Raw genomic sequence first — 16,018 nt, 5'->3', positions numbered from 1 at the left:
TTTATTTTTTTTTTGAATTTTTTTTTTTATATAAAAGTTAAATATCTTCTTTAAAATATTGAATTAACTTTTTGTTTAGTGTGTCTTTTTGTTTTTTTTTACGCTATTGTCCATGATGCACCCAGAACTGTTTCCCACCAGTTGAGAAGCGCAAAAATAAAAAACAGGCACACTGAAAGTCCCAATTAAACAGGGACAGCGAGATTTGAAGCCACTTCTCCTCAAAACAACTTTGAAGGGTGAAACTACATGAAATAAAGCATTCAGTTCAGCAAGAATGTTCTAAAGGAGCCACATGCCTTCACAAACAAATATATGGCATATAGGCCCTATTTACAACAATTTAAGCTTGAAGAACAAAGCAAAGCCAACATGTGTTAAACCTCTAAAACAAGCAAACTCAGACAAAGGGAATATATAAAACATGTTGACAGAACCACCAAAGTCCCGGATCAATAGTATCTACCTCAGTTCCTAAAGTGGATTGGACTACAACTGGCTGATCAGGACCAACCATTTCACAGTGAAGATGTTTATGAAATGTAAAATGGAAAGTGGTTAAGTTGTGGTTTATATCTTACAGAGAAAATAATATATCTGTTGAAGTTAACCAACTAATGAATACGGAAAAGGGTTTATGTAAAACAACATTGGCGTTCAAAGTGAGAAAAGTTACGTACCTCTAAAGGGTCAAAAGAATCATGAAGCTCATCAACAAAGTCGGAAGGACTTTTCCTCAGAGTCTGGTCAGCAGGCAGCGTGTTGTCATTGTAAGAAGACACAAACTTGAAGTCACTGGTTCTAGAACCTGTTGTCAAGTAGGCGTCATAGTTGTAGGTGCTGCGTAAAGTTCCTGTGCCGTCAACATCTGCGTAATTAGGAGGCAGATACGCGCTGGGGATGGCAAATGCTCCATCAAACAACAGTCTGGGCTTTCTCCTGCGACAAAACCTCACACCCAGGACGATGATGATGAAGGTCAGAAAGAAGGTGGACACAGACACCAGCGCGATGATCAGATAAGACGTCAGTTTGGAATTCTTCTCCTCGTAAGAAATGTCCTTCAGTTCTGGTACCTCAGCCAAGTTATCAGAAATAAGTAAATACATGGAGCAGGTGGCAGAGAGAGGGGGCTGTCCGTTATCTTTCACTGCCACAATCAGGTTCTGTTTCATGCTGTCAGATTCAGAAATGTCCCGCTGGGTCCTGATCTCTCCACTGTGGAGACCAATGGTGAAAAGTCCTGGATCAGTGGACTTGACTATATGATAGGACAGCCAGGCGTTCTGTCCGGAGTCTGCGTCCACCGCTATCACTTTGGACACCACAGAGCCTCCGTGTGCAGCTTTGGGGACCAGCTCGGTCATGAAGGAGTTACCCTCTGGGGAGGGGTACAGTATCTGAGGAGAGTTGTCATTCACATCCGATATGAACACACTGACGCTCACGTTGCTGCTCAGCGGAGGAGAACCGTTGTCTCTGGCCATGACGTGGACTTTAAAACTCCTCAGGTGTTCGTAATCAAGCGATCTCACAGTGTGGATCACACCTGTGTCTCCATTAACAGACACATAGGAGGACACCGAGGCACCGTTAACCTCAGCAGCTAACATAGAATAAATCACGGTACCGTTCTGTCTCCAGTCAGGGTCTCGAGCACTGACAGAACACAAAGTGGATCCAGCTTTGTTATTTTCACTCACATATGCACTGTAGGACTGTTCCTCAAACACAGGTGGGTTGTCGTTGATGTCTGCTACAGATAAGTGAAGACTTTTAGAGGAGGACAGAGGAGGAGAGCCCTCGTCAGTGGCACTGATTGTAATGTTGTAATCAGACACTAGTTCACGGTCCAGTTGTCCAGTAGTCACCAGAGAATAATAGTTTTTAATTGAAGGAACTAACTTAAAAGGGATATTTTGTTGAAGGAAGCAGCGGACCTGTCCATTCTTCTCAGAGTCTCTGTCCTGAACATTAATGATGCCCACCTCAGTACCAGGTGACACATTCTCTGGTACTGGATTAGACAGTGACTTTAAATTGATCACAGGAGCGTTGTCATTTACATCATTTATATTAATTATAACTTTTGTCTCAGTAGAAAGTCCATAACCATCTTTAGCTTCGACATACACTTCATGCCTTGATCCCTCTTCATAATCAATCTCGCCTATAACAAATATTTCTCCGGTTTTATCATTGAGAGAAAAAATATTTCGTGATTTATCAGACATTTTGCTGAACTCGTATGTTACTTCGCCATTTACACCTTCGTCTTTATCGTATGCACTCACAGTAATAACTGGTGTTTTAAGTGCGGCGTCTTCTTTGACAGATGATGTATAAACAGCCTGAGTAAAAACTGGGGCGTTGTCATTAGCATCAAGTACAATGATATGTATGACTACTGTACCAGATCTGGGAGGAGAACCACCATCCACTGCCTTAAGCAGTAATTTTAAATCCTGCTTTTCTTCTCTGTCTAATTCCTTATCCAAAATCAGCTCACCATATTTATTGCCAGAATTGGTCGTCTGAATATGGAACACAAAATTAGCATTTTGTTGTAAAATGTAGCTTTGAACAGAATTAGTGCCGATATCTGCATCATTTGCTGCATTAAGGCGGTATTTAGCTCCTTTGACAGCAGACTCACGGATTTCCAGCCTCACAACATCTTTAGGAAAAATCGGCGCATTGTCATTCACGTCCTGCACTTGCAGAGACAACCTGTGTAGTTCCAAAGGATTCTCCAGCAGCAGATCGAATCTTAGAACACAGGAAGGTTTTTCACCGCAATGCTCCTCTCGGTCGATCCTGTCAGCAACCATTAAATCTCCTGTCCGGAGGTTTATTCCGCAATACTGTTTGTCATTTCTTTCCATGTCGACACGAGGCTTGCGAGCAGACAGTTTCCCCACCTCCAATCCGAGATCCTTGGCGATATTTCCAATGATAGATCCACGTTTCAGCTCCTCTTGTACAGAATAGCTCAGGTCGCCGTGTGCATATTCGAGCAGAACAAAGAAAAAGATGAAGCTGCATCTGTGATCCATGCGTCGTGTGTGCGCCATCCTCTGATATTAACGCTTAAAATGCAACACACTTTCAATTTTCAAAATCTCATTCGACCACTAAAAACCCCTTTTGCCTTCGTCCTCCTCCTTTAACGCTCTGAAGAACACTAGAATCCAACAATGAGTGTTGCACAGCACAAACAAAGCCTGCGTGAATCTGCTGTTGGTCTCTACTGACACCATGTGTACTGTTAGAAAATTACGGTTGTCATATATGTGCTGTACTGTATTAAGATACAATAATGAGTGAATATATATATATATATTTTAAGGCTATCGTCCGCTTTAATAAATTATTTATGTTTCAGTAGTTCCCTTTGCTGCAATCTAACCTATTTTCTGCAAATGAGTGAGACATAAATAAATGTTTAACATTCAAAAAGAGGAAACAATATCAAATATTATTAAATCACCGCTTAAAAGTAATAAAACATAACAAAAGGATCATGTTATCTCATTGTTATACAACAAGAGACTGCAGTTATTGTGATTCAATGAGAAACTCCCTTATGTTCAAATAATTTTATAGCATAGTTTGATTAAAAAGCAATATCGTCATCAAAGGAAAACCGAGTTTTAACAAAATAACATTTTAAAGAAGAGCAACAAGTGTTTAGTAAAAAATGTGCATCTTATTCTTAAACTCAACAGAGTGCTTACGTCAGACAGATTGAAAATATTCAGGCTGTTACATTGTGCCAGCTTTCTTCTTAAGGCCTAAAATGTAATGATCTGCACTTTAAGCTTGAAATGTTATTTCAAAAATAAATTTAGAAAGAAATTCAAATAAATCCCAAGTTTTAAAAACCATACACGTGTGTCAGTGTTACAAAGTCATAAGGGGAAAGTTATGATATAATTATAGGAATGGCAAGCAAGATAAGAAGAAAGTGACTTTAAAAATAAAAAAATAACCACAGCGAGTTTCAGGCCCAAAGCTACACTATTGATCCATATACAACAGGAAGCTTTACCAATAAGCATTGTTTTCCCTATCAGAGAATAAAATAAAACAAAGTTAATGTTAAAAACATTTACTTCGTTAGTGGTTATATCAGGTGCAAGATAGGAAAATAACACAAGTTTCAACACAAAAGGGAAAATATGAGGATCCCATACATTGTTTTTATTCAGAGTCATGATGGAGTTTAGCCGAGCTGACTTGTTTGGAACAGATCACTTATCAAGTACTGGATGTGACAAATTGAGACTAATATACACAGTTAGATTACACCTGGGCAATTTATTTTATTTTATTATAAAGTTGTTTTTTTTACTGTAGGCCTATAAGATTTATAAAACAGAAAATCAAAACAATTACCATAGTTTGCTAAATGTAATGTTGTTTAAATGTAATCGTTCATCTGTATGGGACAATCTGTATTTGAACGATACTGAATGTGTCATTTTCACAATTAGCTCGTTTGCCAAAGTACTTGGGAGTAATTACATCAGACTGCTGCATCTTTACGTTATAAATGATAAATGATAAATGGGTTGTACTTGTATAGCGCTTTTCTACCTTCAAGGTACTCAAAGCGCTTTGACAGTATTTCCACATTTACCCATTCACACACACATTCACACACTGATGGCGGGAGCTGCCATGCAAGGCGCTAACCAGCAGCCATCAGAGGCAAAGGGTGAAGTGTCTTGCCCAAGGACACAACGGACGTGACTAGGAAGGTAGAAGGTGGGAATTGAACCCCAGTAACCAGCAACACTCCGATTGCTGGCACAGCCACTCTACCAACTTCGCCACACCGTTCCTTGCATTTTTTACTCAATATATATATAGTTTTTACTTACAAGTTAAATGTCTTCTTTAAAATTAAGAATTCACTTTTTGTTTAGTGTGTGTTGTTTTTTTACAGTATTTTGGCTTGTTGTCCATGATTCACCAAGAACTGTTTCCCACCAGTTGAGAAGAACACAAAGAAAAAAGAGGAACACTGAAAGTCCCAATCAAACAAGGACAGTGAGAGTTGAAGCCACTTCTCCTCAAAAAACTTTGAAGGGGCAAATTCCATAAAGCAATCAATTCAGCAAGAATGTTGTAAAGGAACCACATCTACCTTTTTGTCTACACCACCAAAGTCACAGATCGATAGTATCCACTTAAAGTGGATTGGACTACAACAGGCTGATCAGGACCAACATTTCAGAGTGAAGATGATGACAAAATGGGAAATTGCAAATGATTAAATTGTGGTTCATATCTTACAAAGAAAATAATTTATCTTTTGAAGTTAACCAAAACATATTTACATTAAAAGGTTTATGTTGAAGAACATTGACGTTCAAAGTGAGAAAAGTTACCTACCTCTAAAGGGTCAAATGAATCATGAAGCTCATCAACAAAGTCAGAAGGACTTTTCCGCAGAGTCTGGTCAGCAGGCAGCGTGTTGTCATTGTAAGAAGACACAAACTTAAAGTCACTGGTTCTAGAACCTGTTGTCAAGTAGGCGTCATAGTTGTAGGTGCTGCGTAAAGTTCCTGTGCCGTCAACATCTGCGTAATTAGGAGGCAGATACGCGCTGGGGATGGCAACTGCTCCATCAAACAACAGTCTGGGCTTTCTCCTGCGACAAAACCTCACACCCAGGACGATGATGATGAAGGTCAGAAAGAAGGTGGACACAGACACCAGCGCGATGATGAGATAAGACGTCAGTTTGGAATTCTTCTCGTCATAAGAAATATCCTTCAGTTCTGGCACCTCAGCCAAGTTGTCAGAAATAAGTAAATACATGGAGCAGGTGGCAGAGAGAGGGGGCTGTCCGTTATCTTTCACTGCCACAATCAGGTTCTGTTTCATGCTGTCAGATTCAGAAATGTCCCGCTGGGTCCTGATCTCTCCACTGTGGAGACCAATGGTGAAAAGTCCCGGATCAGTGGACTTGACTATATGATAGGACAGCCAGGCGTTCTGTCCGGAGTCTGCATCCACCGCTATCACTTTGGACACCACAGAGCCTCCATGTGCAGCTTTGGGGACCAGCTCTGTCATGAAGGAGTTACCCTCTGGGGAGGGGTACAGTATCTGAGGAGAGTTGTCATTCACATCCGATATGAACACACTGACGCTCACGTTGCTGCTCAGTGGAGGAGAACCGTTGTCTCTGGCCATGATGTGGACTTTAAAACTCCTCAAGTGTTCATAATCAAATGACCTGACAGCGTGGATCACACCTGTGTCTCCATTAACAGATACATAGGAGGACACCGGGGCACCGTTCACCTCAGCAGCTATCAGAGAATAAATCACGGTACCGTTCTGTCTCCAGTCAGGGTCTCGAGCACTAACGGAACATAAAGTGGAGCCAGCTTTGTTATTTTCACTCACATATGCACTGTAGGACTGTTCCTCAAACACAGGTGGGTTGTCGTTGATGTCTGCTACAGATAAGTGAAGACTTTTAGAGGAGGACAGAGGAGGAGAGCCCTCGTCAGTGGCACTGATTGTAATGTTGTAATCAGACACTAGTTCACGATCCAGTTGTCCAGTAGTCACCAGAGAATAATAGTTCTTAATAGAAGGAACTAATTTAAAAGGGTCATTTTCTTGAATGGAGCAGTGGACCTGTCCATTCTGCTCAAAATCTCTGTCCTGAACATGAAGGATGCCCACCTGTGTACCTGGTGGCACATTCTCTGGCACTGCAATAGACCGTGACTTCAGTTGTATAACTGGGGTGTTGTCATTTGTGTCAGTAACTTCTATAATTAAAGAACAATATGAAATTAATCCTAGACCGTCAATCGCATTTATTTGCATTTCATAGGATGACATTTTCTCATAATCAACAACACCAGCCACTCTCACATCTCCAGTTTTGGGATGCAATGTAAATACAGTACTATCGTCATCAGAAACATGATCAAATGCATATGTAATTTCACTATTCAATCCTTCATCTGCATCACTTGCACTCACTGTGATCACCAATGTATCAAGAGGAGAGTTTTCAGGCAGACTGGCTTTATAGACTGTCTGACTAAACACTGGTACATTATCATTAGCATCCAGCACAGTGACATGTATGACTACTGTACCTGATCTCTGAGGAGAGCCGCCATCATATGCAGTCAGAGAGAGCGTGATGTCTTTTTCCGCTTCTCTATCTAATTCTTTGTCTAAGACCAATTCACAGTACTTCCGTCCACCTGGTTTAGTGTTTACATTTAATTTGAAATGATCATTCTGCTGTAGCGTGTAGCTTTGAACAGCATTTTCACCAATGTCTCCATCATGTGCTTCTCTAAGAAAAAAACGTGCACCTTTGTCTGCGGATTCTCGGATTTCAAATTTAACTGAATCCTCGTTGAACTGTGGTGAATTATCATTAATATCTACAACACGTATATTAATACGTTGCAGCTCTAATGGATTTTCCAGCACAAGTTCTTGTTTAAGAACACATGAAGCCTTTTTGCCACAAAGCCCTTCTCTGTCAATCCGCTCGTGAACAATCAAGTCACCAGTGTTGAGGTTGATGCCGCAGTGCTGAACGTTGTTGTCCTCTGGATTAATGCGTGCTTCACGAGTAGATAACTGGCCCAAATCAAGTCCCAAATCCTTGGCGATATTTCCAATTACCGATCCTTGTTTCATCTCTTCCGGTATAGAATAGCTCACGTCTCCATTGATGGTGTGGAGGAAAAGGAACAGAAACGCAAGACCGTAGCTGTAAGACGCAAATCCTTTGTTCTCCATTCTACCAAAAACTACTATTTTTTAAATGTAAAACAGATGAAAACAATATGGTTGGTCCCTTCAAACATCCAAAGCTTTTAACTCCACAGTCATGTTATCCAGCATCTCGAGCAGATCCACACAATAAAAAAAATGTGGTAAGTGTGTGAATATAAAAGGGTGGATTATTCACGATTTCATGAGTGCATACTGACCCCTGGAGTACATTTGTCGACATAACAATTAGATGTAAACATATAAAAAAAAAATTTAAAAAATCTGAGATAATCCCGATAAGTGGGACTCAAGTTTTCCATAGCTGTTAAAATGGGATGTTCTAAGTTAGTTATAGGCATAATTAAATTAAAAGGAAATATTATTAGAGGAGATAGAAATTATTGAATAAAACAGATATCGAGAAGAAATAAAAACACCTGAAAAAATGGCAGTTTTCTAACAAGAGCTACATTACAGCTAAAATTTAAGGAGGCAGCACAGCAAAACGTGAACCTTGTTCCAGCACCACACATAGTGATATTAGCAAGCTCAAAAATATGGACACAAAATATTACAATCACAGAAGAAATTGTCTAAAGTTATCATTTCTCCGAGAGGATCCATAACTAACTTAATTTCTAACAATATTTTCCAATAGATGTTCAGGTATAATAAATATAGTGTTTGGTGTAGAATAACCACACATAATTATATTCAACACATTTGATGAACTGTAGAACAAAGGTGTTGAGGAAGCATGGTAGGTCCAATATTAGTGACCTTTACCTCACAAATGTTTATTAAAGTTAAAGTACCAATGATTGTCACACACACACTAGGTGTGGCGAAATTATTCTCTGCATTTTACCCATCACCCTTGATCACCTCCTGGGAGGTGAGGGGAGCAGTGAGCAGCAGCGGTGGACGTGTCCGGGAATCATTTTTGGTGATTTAACCCCCAATTCCAACCATTGATGCTGAGTGCCAAGCAAGGAGGTAATGGGTCTCATTTTTGTAGTCTTTGGAATGACTCGGCCGGGCTTTGAACTCACAACCTACCGAACTCAGGGCAGACACTCTAACCACTAGGCCACTTATCTGTATGAATGGTCAAAAAATCCCCACATACACACACTCCAACCAAATGCGGAAAGCCTTGCCGGAAAAGCGGAATCTTATGTAAAGCCAAAGGGGAAACAAATTCCTTATTGAATTTCAATCCACTTCCTGTCATCATAATGATCAGATGACAAAATATTTTGTTGTACAAAACTCAGTCAACCCCAAAGAAAGATACATTTTTCTGGGGCTTTCTAGGGCCAATACTTAAAACGTGAGCTGACAATAAAAAAGATGAACACAAGAAAATAATGCCAGGTCAATCATCGGAAGAAATACAACTGATTGAACAGCTTTTCATGGTTCCAACGTAAAATGTTAGTAATGGTCTTTTTATATTTACAATACAAAAGTCAATAATAATATTATTCAAAACACAGTTAGTCATTGAGAGAAGGACACTACTGTAAATACAAAGTAGAAGTCATATGTTTTTAATGCACGTTTAATGAAGACTGAATCCCTCAAAATGGAAAATACAAAGAACCAACTGTTCAAACGTGTACTCAAAGAGGAACCAGGAACGAATGAAATAACAGGAACTACAACAACCATGAGAAGCAGACATCAGAACATCTGTGAATTACTATGTCTTTGTTGTGTGCTAAAGTATGACTTAAATATGAGAAGGCACATGTTATTACGCATAAACATAAAGAAAACAATTATATTGCTAACATTCTCCAATGTTGATGCTGTTCCCAAACAGAAAGTGCATGTTTTCAAATGTGCACAGCTGCTTACCTCCAGAGGGTCAAACGAATCATGAAGCTCATCAACAAAGTCAGAAGGACTTTTCCTCAGAGTCTGGTCAGCAGGCAGCGTGTTGTCATTGTAAGAAGACACAAACTTAAAGTCACTGGTTCTAGAACCTGTTGTCAAGTAGGCGTCATAGTTGTAGGTGCTGCGTAAAGTTCCTGTGCCGTCAACATCTGCGTAATTAGGAGGCAGATACGCGCTGGGGATGGCAACTGCTCCATCAAACAACAGTCTGGGCTTTCTCCTGCGACAAAACCTCACACCCAGGACGATGATGATGAAGGTCAGAAAGAAGGTGGACACAGACACCAGCGCGATGATCAGATAAGACGTCAGTTTGGAATTCTTCTCCTCATAAGAAATGTCCTTCAGTTCTGGCACCTCAGCCAAGTTATCAGAAATAAGTAAATACATGGAGCAGGTGGCAGAGAGAGGGGGCTGTCCGTTATCTTTCACTGCCACAATCAGGTTCTGTTTCATGCTGTCAGATTCAGAAATGTCCCGCTGGGTCCTGATCTCTCCACTGTGGAGACCAATGGTGAAAAGTCCCGGATCAGTGGACTTGACTATATGATAGGACAGCCAGGCGTTCTGTCCGGAGTCTGCGTCCACCGCTATCACTTTGGACACCACAGAGCCTCCGTGTGCAGCTTTGGGGACCAGCTCTGTCATGAAGGAGTTACCCTCTGGGGAGGGGTACAGTATCTGAGGAGAGTTGTCATTCACATCCGATATGAACACACTGACGCTCACGTTGCTGCTCAGTGGAGGAGAACCGTTGTCTCTGGCCATGACGTGGACTTTAAAACTCCTCAAGTGTTCGTAATCAAATGTTCTGACAGCGTGGATCACACCTGTGTCTCCGTTAACAGATACATAGGAGGACACCGGGGCACCGTTCACCTCAGCGACTAACAGAGAATAAATCACAGTACCGTTCTGTCTCCAGTCGGGGTCTCGAGCACTAACAGAACATAAAGTGGATCCAGCTTTGTTATTTTCACTCACATATGCGCTGTAGGACTGTTCCTCAAACACAGGTGGGTTGTCGTTGATGTCTGCTACAGATAAGTGAAGACTTTTAGAGGAGGATAGAGGAGGAGAGCCCTCGTCAGTGGCACTGATTGTAATGTTGTAATCAGACACTAGTTCACGGTCCAGTTGTCCAGTAGTCACCAGAGAATAGTAATTTTTAATAGAAGGAACTAACTTAAAGGGGACATTTTGTTGAATGGAGCAGCGGACCTGTCCGTTCTTCTCAGAGTCTCTGTCCTGAACATTAATGATGCCCACATCTGTACCAGGTGACACATTCTCTGGTACTGGATTTGACAGTGACATTAAAATAATCACAGGAGCGTTGTCATTTACATCAGTGACATCTATTATAACTTCAGCATAGGATGTCAGCCCTAAACCGTCTTTCGCTTGCACTTTCATTTCATAAGAGTTGCTCTCCTCAAAGTCAGTCACACCAGATAGCTTAATTTCACCTGTTTTGGGGTTAATTGAGAATACATTTAAATCAGGATTAGAAACATGGCCAAAGTTATAAGTGACATCTCCATTAGCTCCTTCATCAGCATCAGTAGCACTGACTTTGATCACTATTGTACCAGGAGGAGAGTTTTCAGGCAGACTGGCTTTATAAACAGCTTGGCTAAAGATTGGTGCATTATCATTAGCATCCAGCACAGTGACGTGTATGACTACTGTACCTGATCTCTGAGGAGAGCCGCCATCTAAAGCTGTGAGAAGCAAATTCATCTCACTTAGCTTTTCTCGGTCAAGTTTTTTTTCCAAAATCAGTTCAACCTTGTTGTTGTCTACAGAAATAATAAAGTTATCATTTTTCTGTATATTATATCTTTGAACAGCAATTTGACCTATATCTGCATCATGCGCTTGTTCGATGGAAAAACGGCTGCCCTTCTCTGCCGACTCGCGTATTTCCATTTCAATGAACTGCTCCCGAAATTTTGGAGAGTTGTCATTTACATCCTGAATATGAATACTGACGCGCTGCAGCTCCAAAGGGTTTTCCAAAATCAGATCCACTTTGATGACACAGGAAGGTTTCGTTCCACATATGCTTTCTCTGTCAATCCTCTCCGACGTCATCAAATCGCCGGTGCCCAGATTGATCGCGCAGTATCTCCTCCGAGTCTCTTCAAAATTCAACCGAGGCTTGCGTGCAACAAACGTCTTCAAATCAACTCCGAGATCCTTGGCTATATTCCCGACCACCGTGCCCTGTTTCATTTCCTCAGGCACAGAATAACTCAGATCTCCGTTAACACGCAGGGCCATCATCACGATGGAAGAAACAAAGCAGAAGATGGAGACGCGCTCAGGAAATCCTTTGTCTCCCATCCCGTCACAAAACACGTCCGTTGTATGAGCAAATAGCCGCACAAGTTAACTTCCAAATATGACCTCGTAAAGGCATATATCAGTCATGAAACTGAGGAGCATGCATAGAAAAAAACAGCTTTTTTGCCGACTGATAGTAAATGTTGACTGCTCAGCCTGCAGTATAGGGTGGAGTGCTGAGCGTGTATTAAAAGGTCTGCAATCCTACAGCGACATCGTCAGTCTTTTTATCGTATTGCAGGGCATATTTTCAGCCAGGCATCATATTCAGTTATTTATTGCAAATATGCATTCAACTGCCTTTGTGTTGTTCCTCAGAGGCTTAAAAATATACTTTTCCATTTATTCGAGTTGTATATTTTTAAAAGCAGCCTGGAGGTTTGAAATGCACTTAAATAATATTCTCAAGATCTAAATATTGATCTTAAAATGTGCCGTACAGAAAATGCTGAAAAGTCAGTCATACTTGTGCTTTGGACATTTTTTTAAATTGCTACTTTTCTGACAACAACAAAGTGATGGTGTTAAAAGTAATGCAGTTGCAAGCTATATATGTTCTAAAATATATTCATAAACATTAAATTATATTTGCACATGTTTTAAATGAGACATTTTAAACATTTTATTTGCCATTTGTATGAAGTTACATTGAAACGCACTACTTGGGAAAAAATATGCACTACAATAATTAATGCCCTGTAACTGTTGTGATAGGACTAAACATATATATATATATATATATATATATATATATATATATATATATATATATATATATATATATATATATATATATATATATATATATATATATATATATATATATATATATATATATATATATATATATATATATATATATATACCCCTTGAACTGTGTCACATTTTGTCACATTACAACCAAAAACATAAATATACAGTACAGGCCAAAGTTTTGGACACACCTTCTTATTTAAAGGCCTACTGAAATGATTTTTTTTTATTTAAACGGGAATAGCAGATCCATTCTATGTGTCATACTTGATCATTTTGCGATATTGCCATATGTTTGCTGAAAGGATTTAGTAGAGAACAACGTCGATAAAGTTCGCAACTTTTGGTCTCTGATAAAAAAAAACCTTGCCCCTACCGAAAGTAGCGTGACGTTGTCAGTTGTTCACTCCCTCATATTTTCCTATTGTTTTCAACGCAGCTAGAGCTATTCGGACGATTACCCCATTAATTTGAGCGAGGATGAAAGATTCGTGGACGAGGAACGTTAGAGTGACGGACTAGAATGCAGTGAAATACTTTTTTTTTTTCGCTCTGACCGTAACTTAGGTACAAGTTGGCTCATTGGATTCCACACTCTCTCCTTTTTCTATTGTGGATCACGGATTTGTATTTTAAACCACCTGGGATACTATATCCTCTTGAAAATGAGAGTCGAGAACGTGAAATGGACATTCAGTGCCTTTTATCTCCACGACAATACATCGGCGAAACGCTTTAGCTACGAGCTAACGTGATAGAATCGTGCTTTAACTGCATATAGAAACAAAAGAAATAAACCCCTGACTGGAAGGATAGATAGAAAATCAACAATACTATTAAACCGTGGACATGTAAATACACGGTTAATGCTTTCCAGGCTGGCGAAGGTTAACAATGCTGTGCTAACGACACCATTGAAGCTAACTTAGCAACCGGACTTCACAGAGCTATGATAAAAACATTAGCTCTCCACCTACGCCAGCCAGCCCTCATCTGCTCATCAACACCCGTGCTCACCTGCGTTCCAGCGATCGACGGAAGGACGAAGGACTTCACCTGATGCGTTTGGTGGCCCGGAGACGTAGGAAGTCAAGGTGAGGTCGCCGGCTAGCGCCTCTGCTCTCCAACAAAGTCCTCCTGGTTGTGTTGCTGTAGTCCGCTGCTAATACACCGATCCCACCTACAACTGTCTTCTTTGCAGCCTTCATTGTTCATTAAAAAAATTGCAAAAGATGTCCAGAATACTGTGGGATTATGAAATGAAAACAGAGCTTTTTGTATAGGATTTTACGGGGTACCATAACTTCCGTTTAACTGACTATGTCACGCGCATACGTCATCATACCGCGACGTTTCAGCCGGATATTTCCCGGGAATTTTAAAATGTCACTTTATAAGTTAACCAGGCCGTATTGGCATGTGTTGCAATGTTAAGATTTCATCATTGATATATAAACTATCAGACTGCGTGGTCGCTAGTAGTGGCTTTCAGTAGCCCTTTAATGCATTTTCTTTATTTTCATGACTATTTACATTGTAGATTGACACTGAAGGCATCAGAAGTATGACTGAACACATGCGGAGTTATATACTTAACAAAAATAGGTGAAATAACTGAAAACATGTTTATATTCTAGTTTGCTCTTATTACTGCTTTGCACGCTCTTGGCATTCTCTCAATGAGCTTCAAGAGGTAGTCACCTAAAGTGGTTTTCACTTCACAGGTGTGCCTTATCAGGATTGTTTAGTGGAATGTATTGCTTTATCAATTTGGGACCATCATTTGTGTTGTGAATGAGAAGGTGTGTCCAAACTTTTGGCCTGTACTGTATATTTATATCCGGATTGTTTTACGGTTCTCAAAGTGAAGGCCTCAACGCATGTGATTAATCACAAAACATACTGTGTTAATCATGTACTAACACAGATTAATCACACATTGTATTTTGATCGGACATGCTTACTTACCATAGTCGTGCATAATGCTTACTTTAGATTGTTATGTTATCAAGTTTTAAGCAAATAAAAGACTTGCATTTATTTCTATTTTTTTTTAAATTGTTTGACATTCTGACAATAAAATTGCACTTGTGTCAAAATATTGGGGTATTTTTTTTAAAGTTAATTGAATCTCTATAAGCAAGTAAGTCACTGTGATTAATCAAAATGCATAGGTGTGATGTTCAAAAAATGACCGTTTTATGCGATGCCACCACAAAGCGGCACAACATTGTGAAGCAGAAGAAAATCGATCCATGATTTTCCTTTTATATTTACAAATTCAAAAACTGAAAATTAAGTGTTGTGTGAAAGAGTATGTTCAGCCCTCTTTTACTCTGAGTGCAACCAATTGCCATCCGCAGTAGCCTTATATTTGCTGAATGACCAAATATTGACCAAATAATTAAATAGTCCACCTATGTGAAATCTAACATCAAATACAGATGTTCTGAGATGCTTTAACACAGGGGTCACCAACGCGGTGCCCGCGGGCACCAGGTAGCCCGTAAGGACCAGATGAGTAGCCCGCTGGCCTGTTCTAAAAATAGCTCAACTAGCAGCACTTACCAGTGAGCTGCCTCTATTTTTAAATTGTATTTATTTACTAGCAAGCTGGTCTCGCTTTGCTCGACATTTTTAATTCTAAGAGAGACAAAACTCAAATAGAATTTGAAAATCCAAGAAAATATTTTAAAGACTTGGTCTTCACTTGTTTAAATAAATTCATTATTTTTTTTACTTTGCTTCTTATAACTTTCAGAAAGACAATTTTAGAGAAGAAAAAATACAACCTTAAAAATGATTTTAGGATTTTTAAACACATATACCTTTTTACCTTTTAGATTCATTCCTCTTCTTTCCTGACAATTTAAATCAATGTTCAAGTAAATTTATTTTTTATTGTAAAGAATAATAAATACATTTTAATTTAATTCTTCATTTTAGCTTCTGTTTTTTCGACGAAGAATATTTGTGAAATATTTCTTCAAACTTATTATGATTAAAATTCAAAAATATTATTCTTGCAAATCTAGAAAATCTGTAGAATCAAATGTAAATCTTATTTCAAAGTCTTTTGAATTTCTTTAAAAAAAAAATTGTTCTGGAAAATCTAGAAGAAATAATGATTTGTCTTTGTTAGAAATATAGCTTGGTCCAATTTGTTATATATTTTAACAAAGTGCAGATTGGATTTTAACCTATTTAAAACATGTAATCAAAATTCTAAAATTAATCTTAATCA

At 39.3% G+C, this 16,018-nt stretch overlaps 3 protein-coding genes across 3 annotated transcripts; all 3 read right to left on the bottom strand.

Annotated features, from left to right (window-relative positions):
• Nucleotides 1-36: 36 nt before the first annotated feature.
• Nucleotides 37-3,160, bottom strand: LOC133648192 (protocadherin beta-15-like). The gene has a single exon (XM_062044029.1). It carries the CDS (start codon nt 3,072-3,074, stop codon nt 636-638), a length of 2,439 nt encoding a protein of 812 aa, XP_061900013.1. The 5' UTR covers nt 3,075-3,160; the 3' UTR covers nt 37-635.
• Nucleotides 3,161-5,355: 2,195 nt separating this feature from the next.
• On the bottom strand, nt 5,356-8,024 carry LOC133648097 (protocadherin beta-16-like). Its single transcript, XM_062043878.1, has one exon. It carries the CDS (start codon nt 7,792-7,794, stop codon nt 5,356-5,358), a length of 2,439 nt encoding a protein of 812 aa, XP_061899862.1. The 5' UTR covers nt 7,795-8,024.
• Nucleotides 8,025-8,241: 217 nt separating this feature from the next.
• Nucleotides 8,242-12,028, bottom strand: LOC133648096 (protocadherin gamma-A12-like). The gene is made up of 2 exons (XM_062043876.1): nt 9,634-12,028; nt 8,242-8,247 (listed from the first exon to the last, which is right to left on the bottom strand). Exons 1-2 carry the CDS (start codon nt 12,019-12,021, stop codon nt 8,242-8,244), a joined length of 2,394 nt encoding a protein of 797 aa, XP_061899860.1. The 5' UTR covers nt 12,022-12,028.
• Between the last annotated feature and the right edge of the window lie 3,990 nt (nt 12,029-16,018).

Source organism: Entelurus aequoreus, linkage group LG04 (genome assembly GCF_033978785.1).
Source record: "Entelurus aequoreus isolate RoL-2023_Sb linkage group LG04, RoL_Eaeq_v1.1, whole genome shotgun sequence".
NCBI classification, from domain to species: domain Eukaryota; kingdom Metazoa; phylum Chordata; class Actinopteri; order Syngnathiformes; family Syngnathidae; genus Entelurus; species Entelurus aequoreus.
The sequence above is the reverse complement of the archived record's forward strand: the minus strand, read 5'-3'. Positions and strand labels throughout refer to the sequence as shown.

Bases quoted from the DNA above. Each gene is read 5' to 3' on its own strand.
- LOC133648096 (XM_062043876.1), bottom strand. From the start codon at position 12,021: ATGGGAGACAAAGGATTTCCTGAGCGCGTCTCCATCTTCTGCTTTGTT.
- LOC133648097 (XM_062043878.1), bottom strand. From the start codon at position 7,794: ATGGAGAACAAAGGATTTGCGTCTTACAGCTACGGTCTTGCGTTTCTG.
- LOC133648192 (XM_062044029.1), bottom strand. From the start codon at position 3,074: ATGGCGCACACACGACGCATGGATCACAGATGCAGCTTCATCTTTTTC.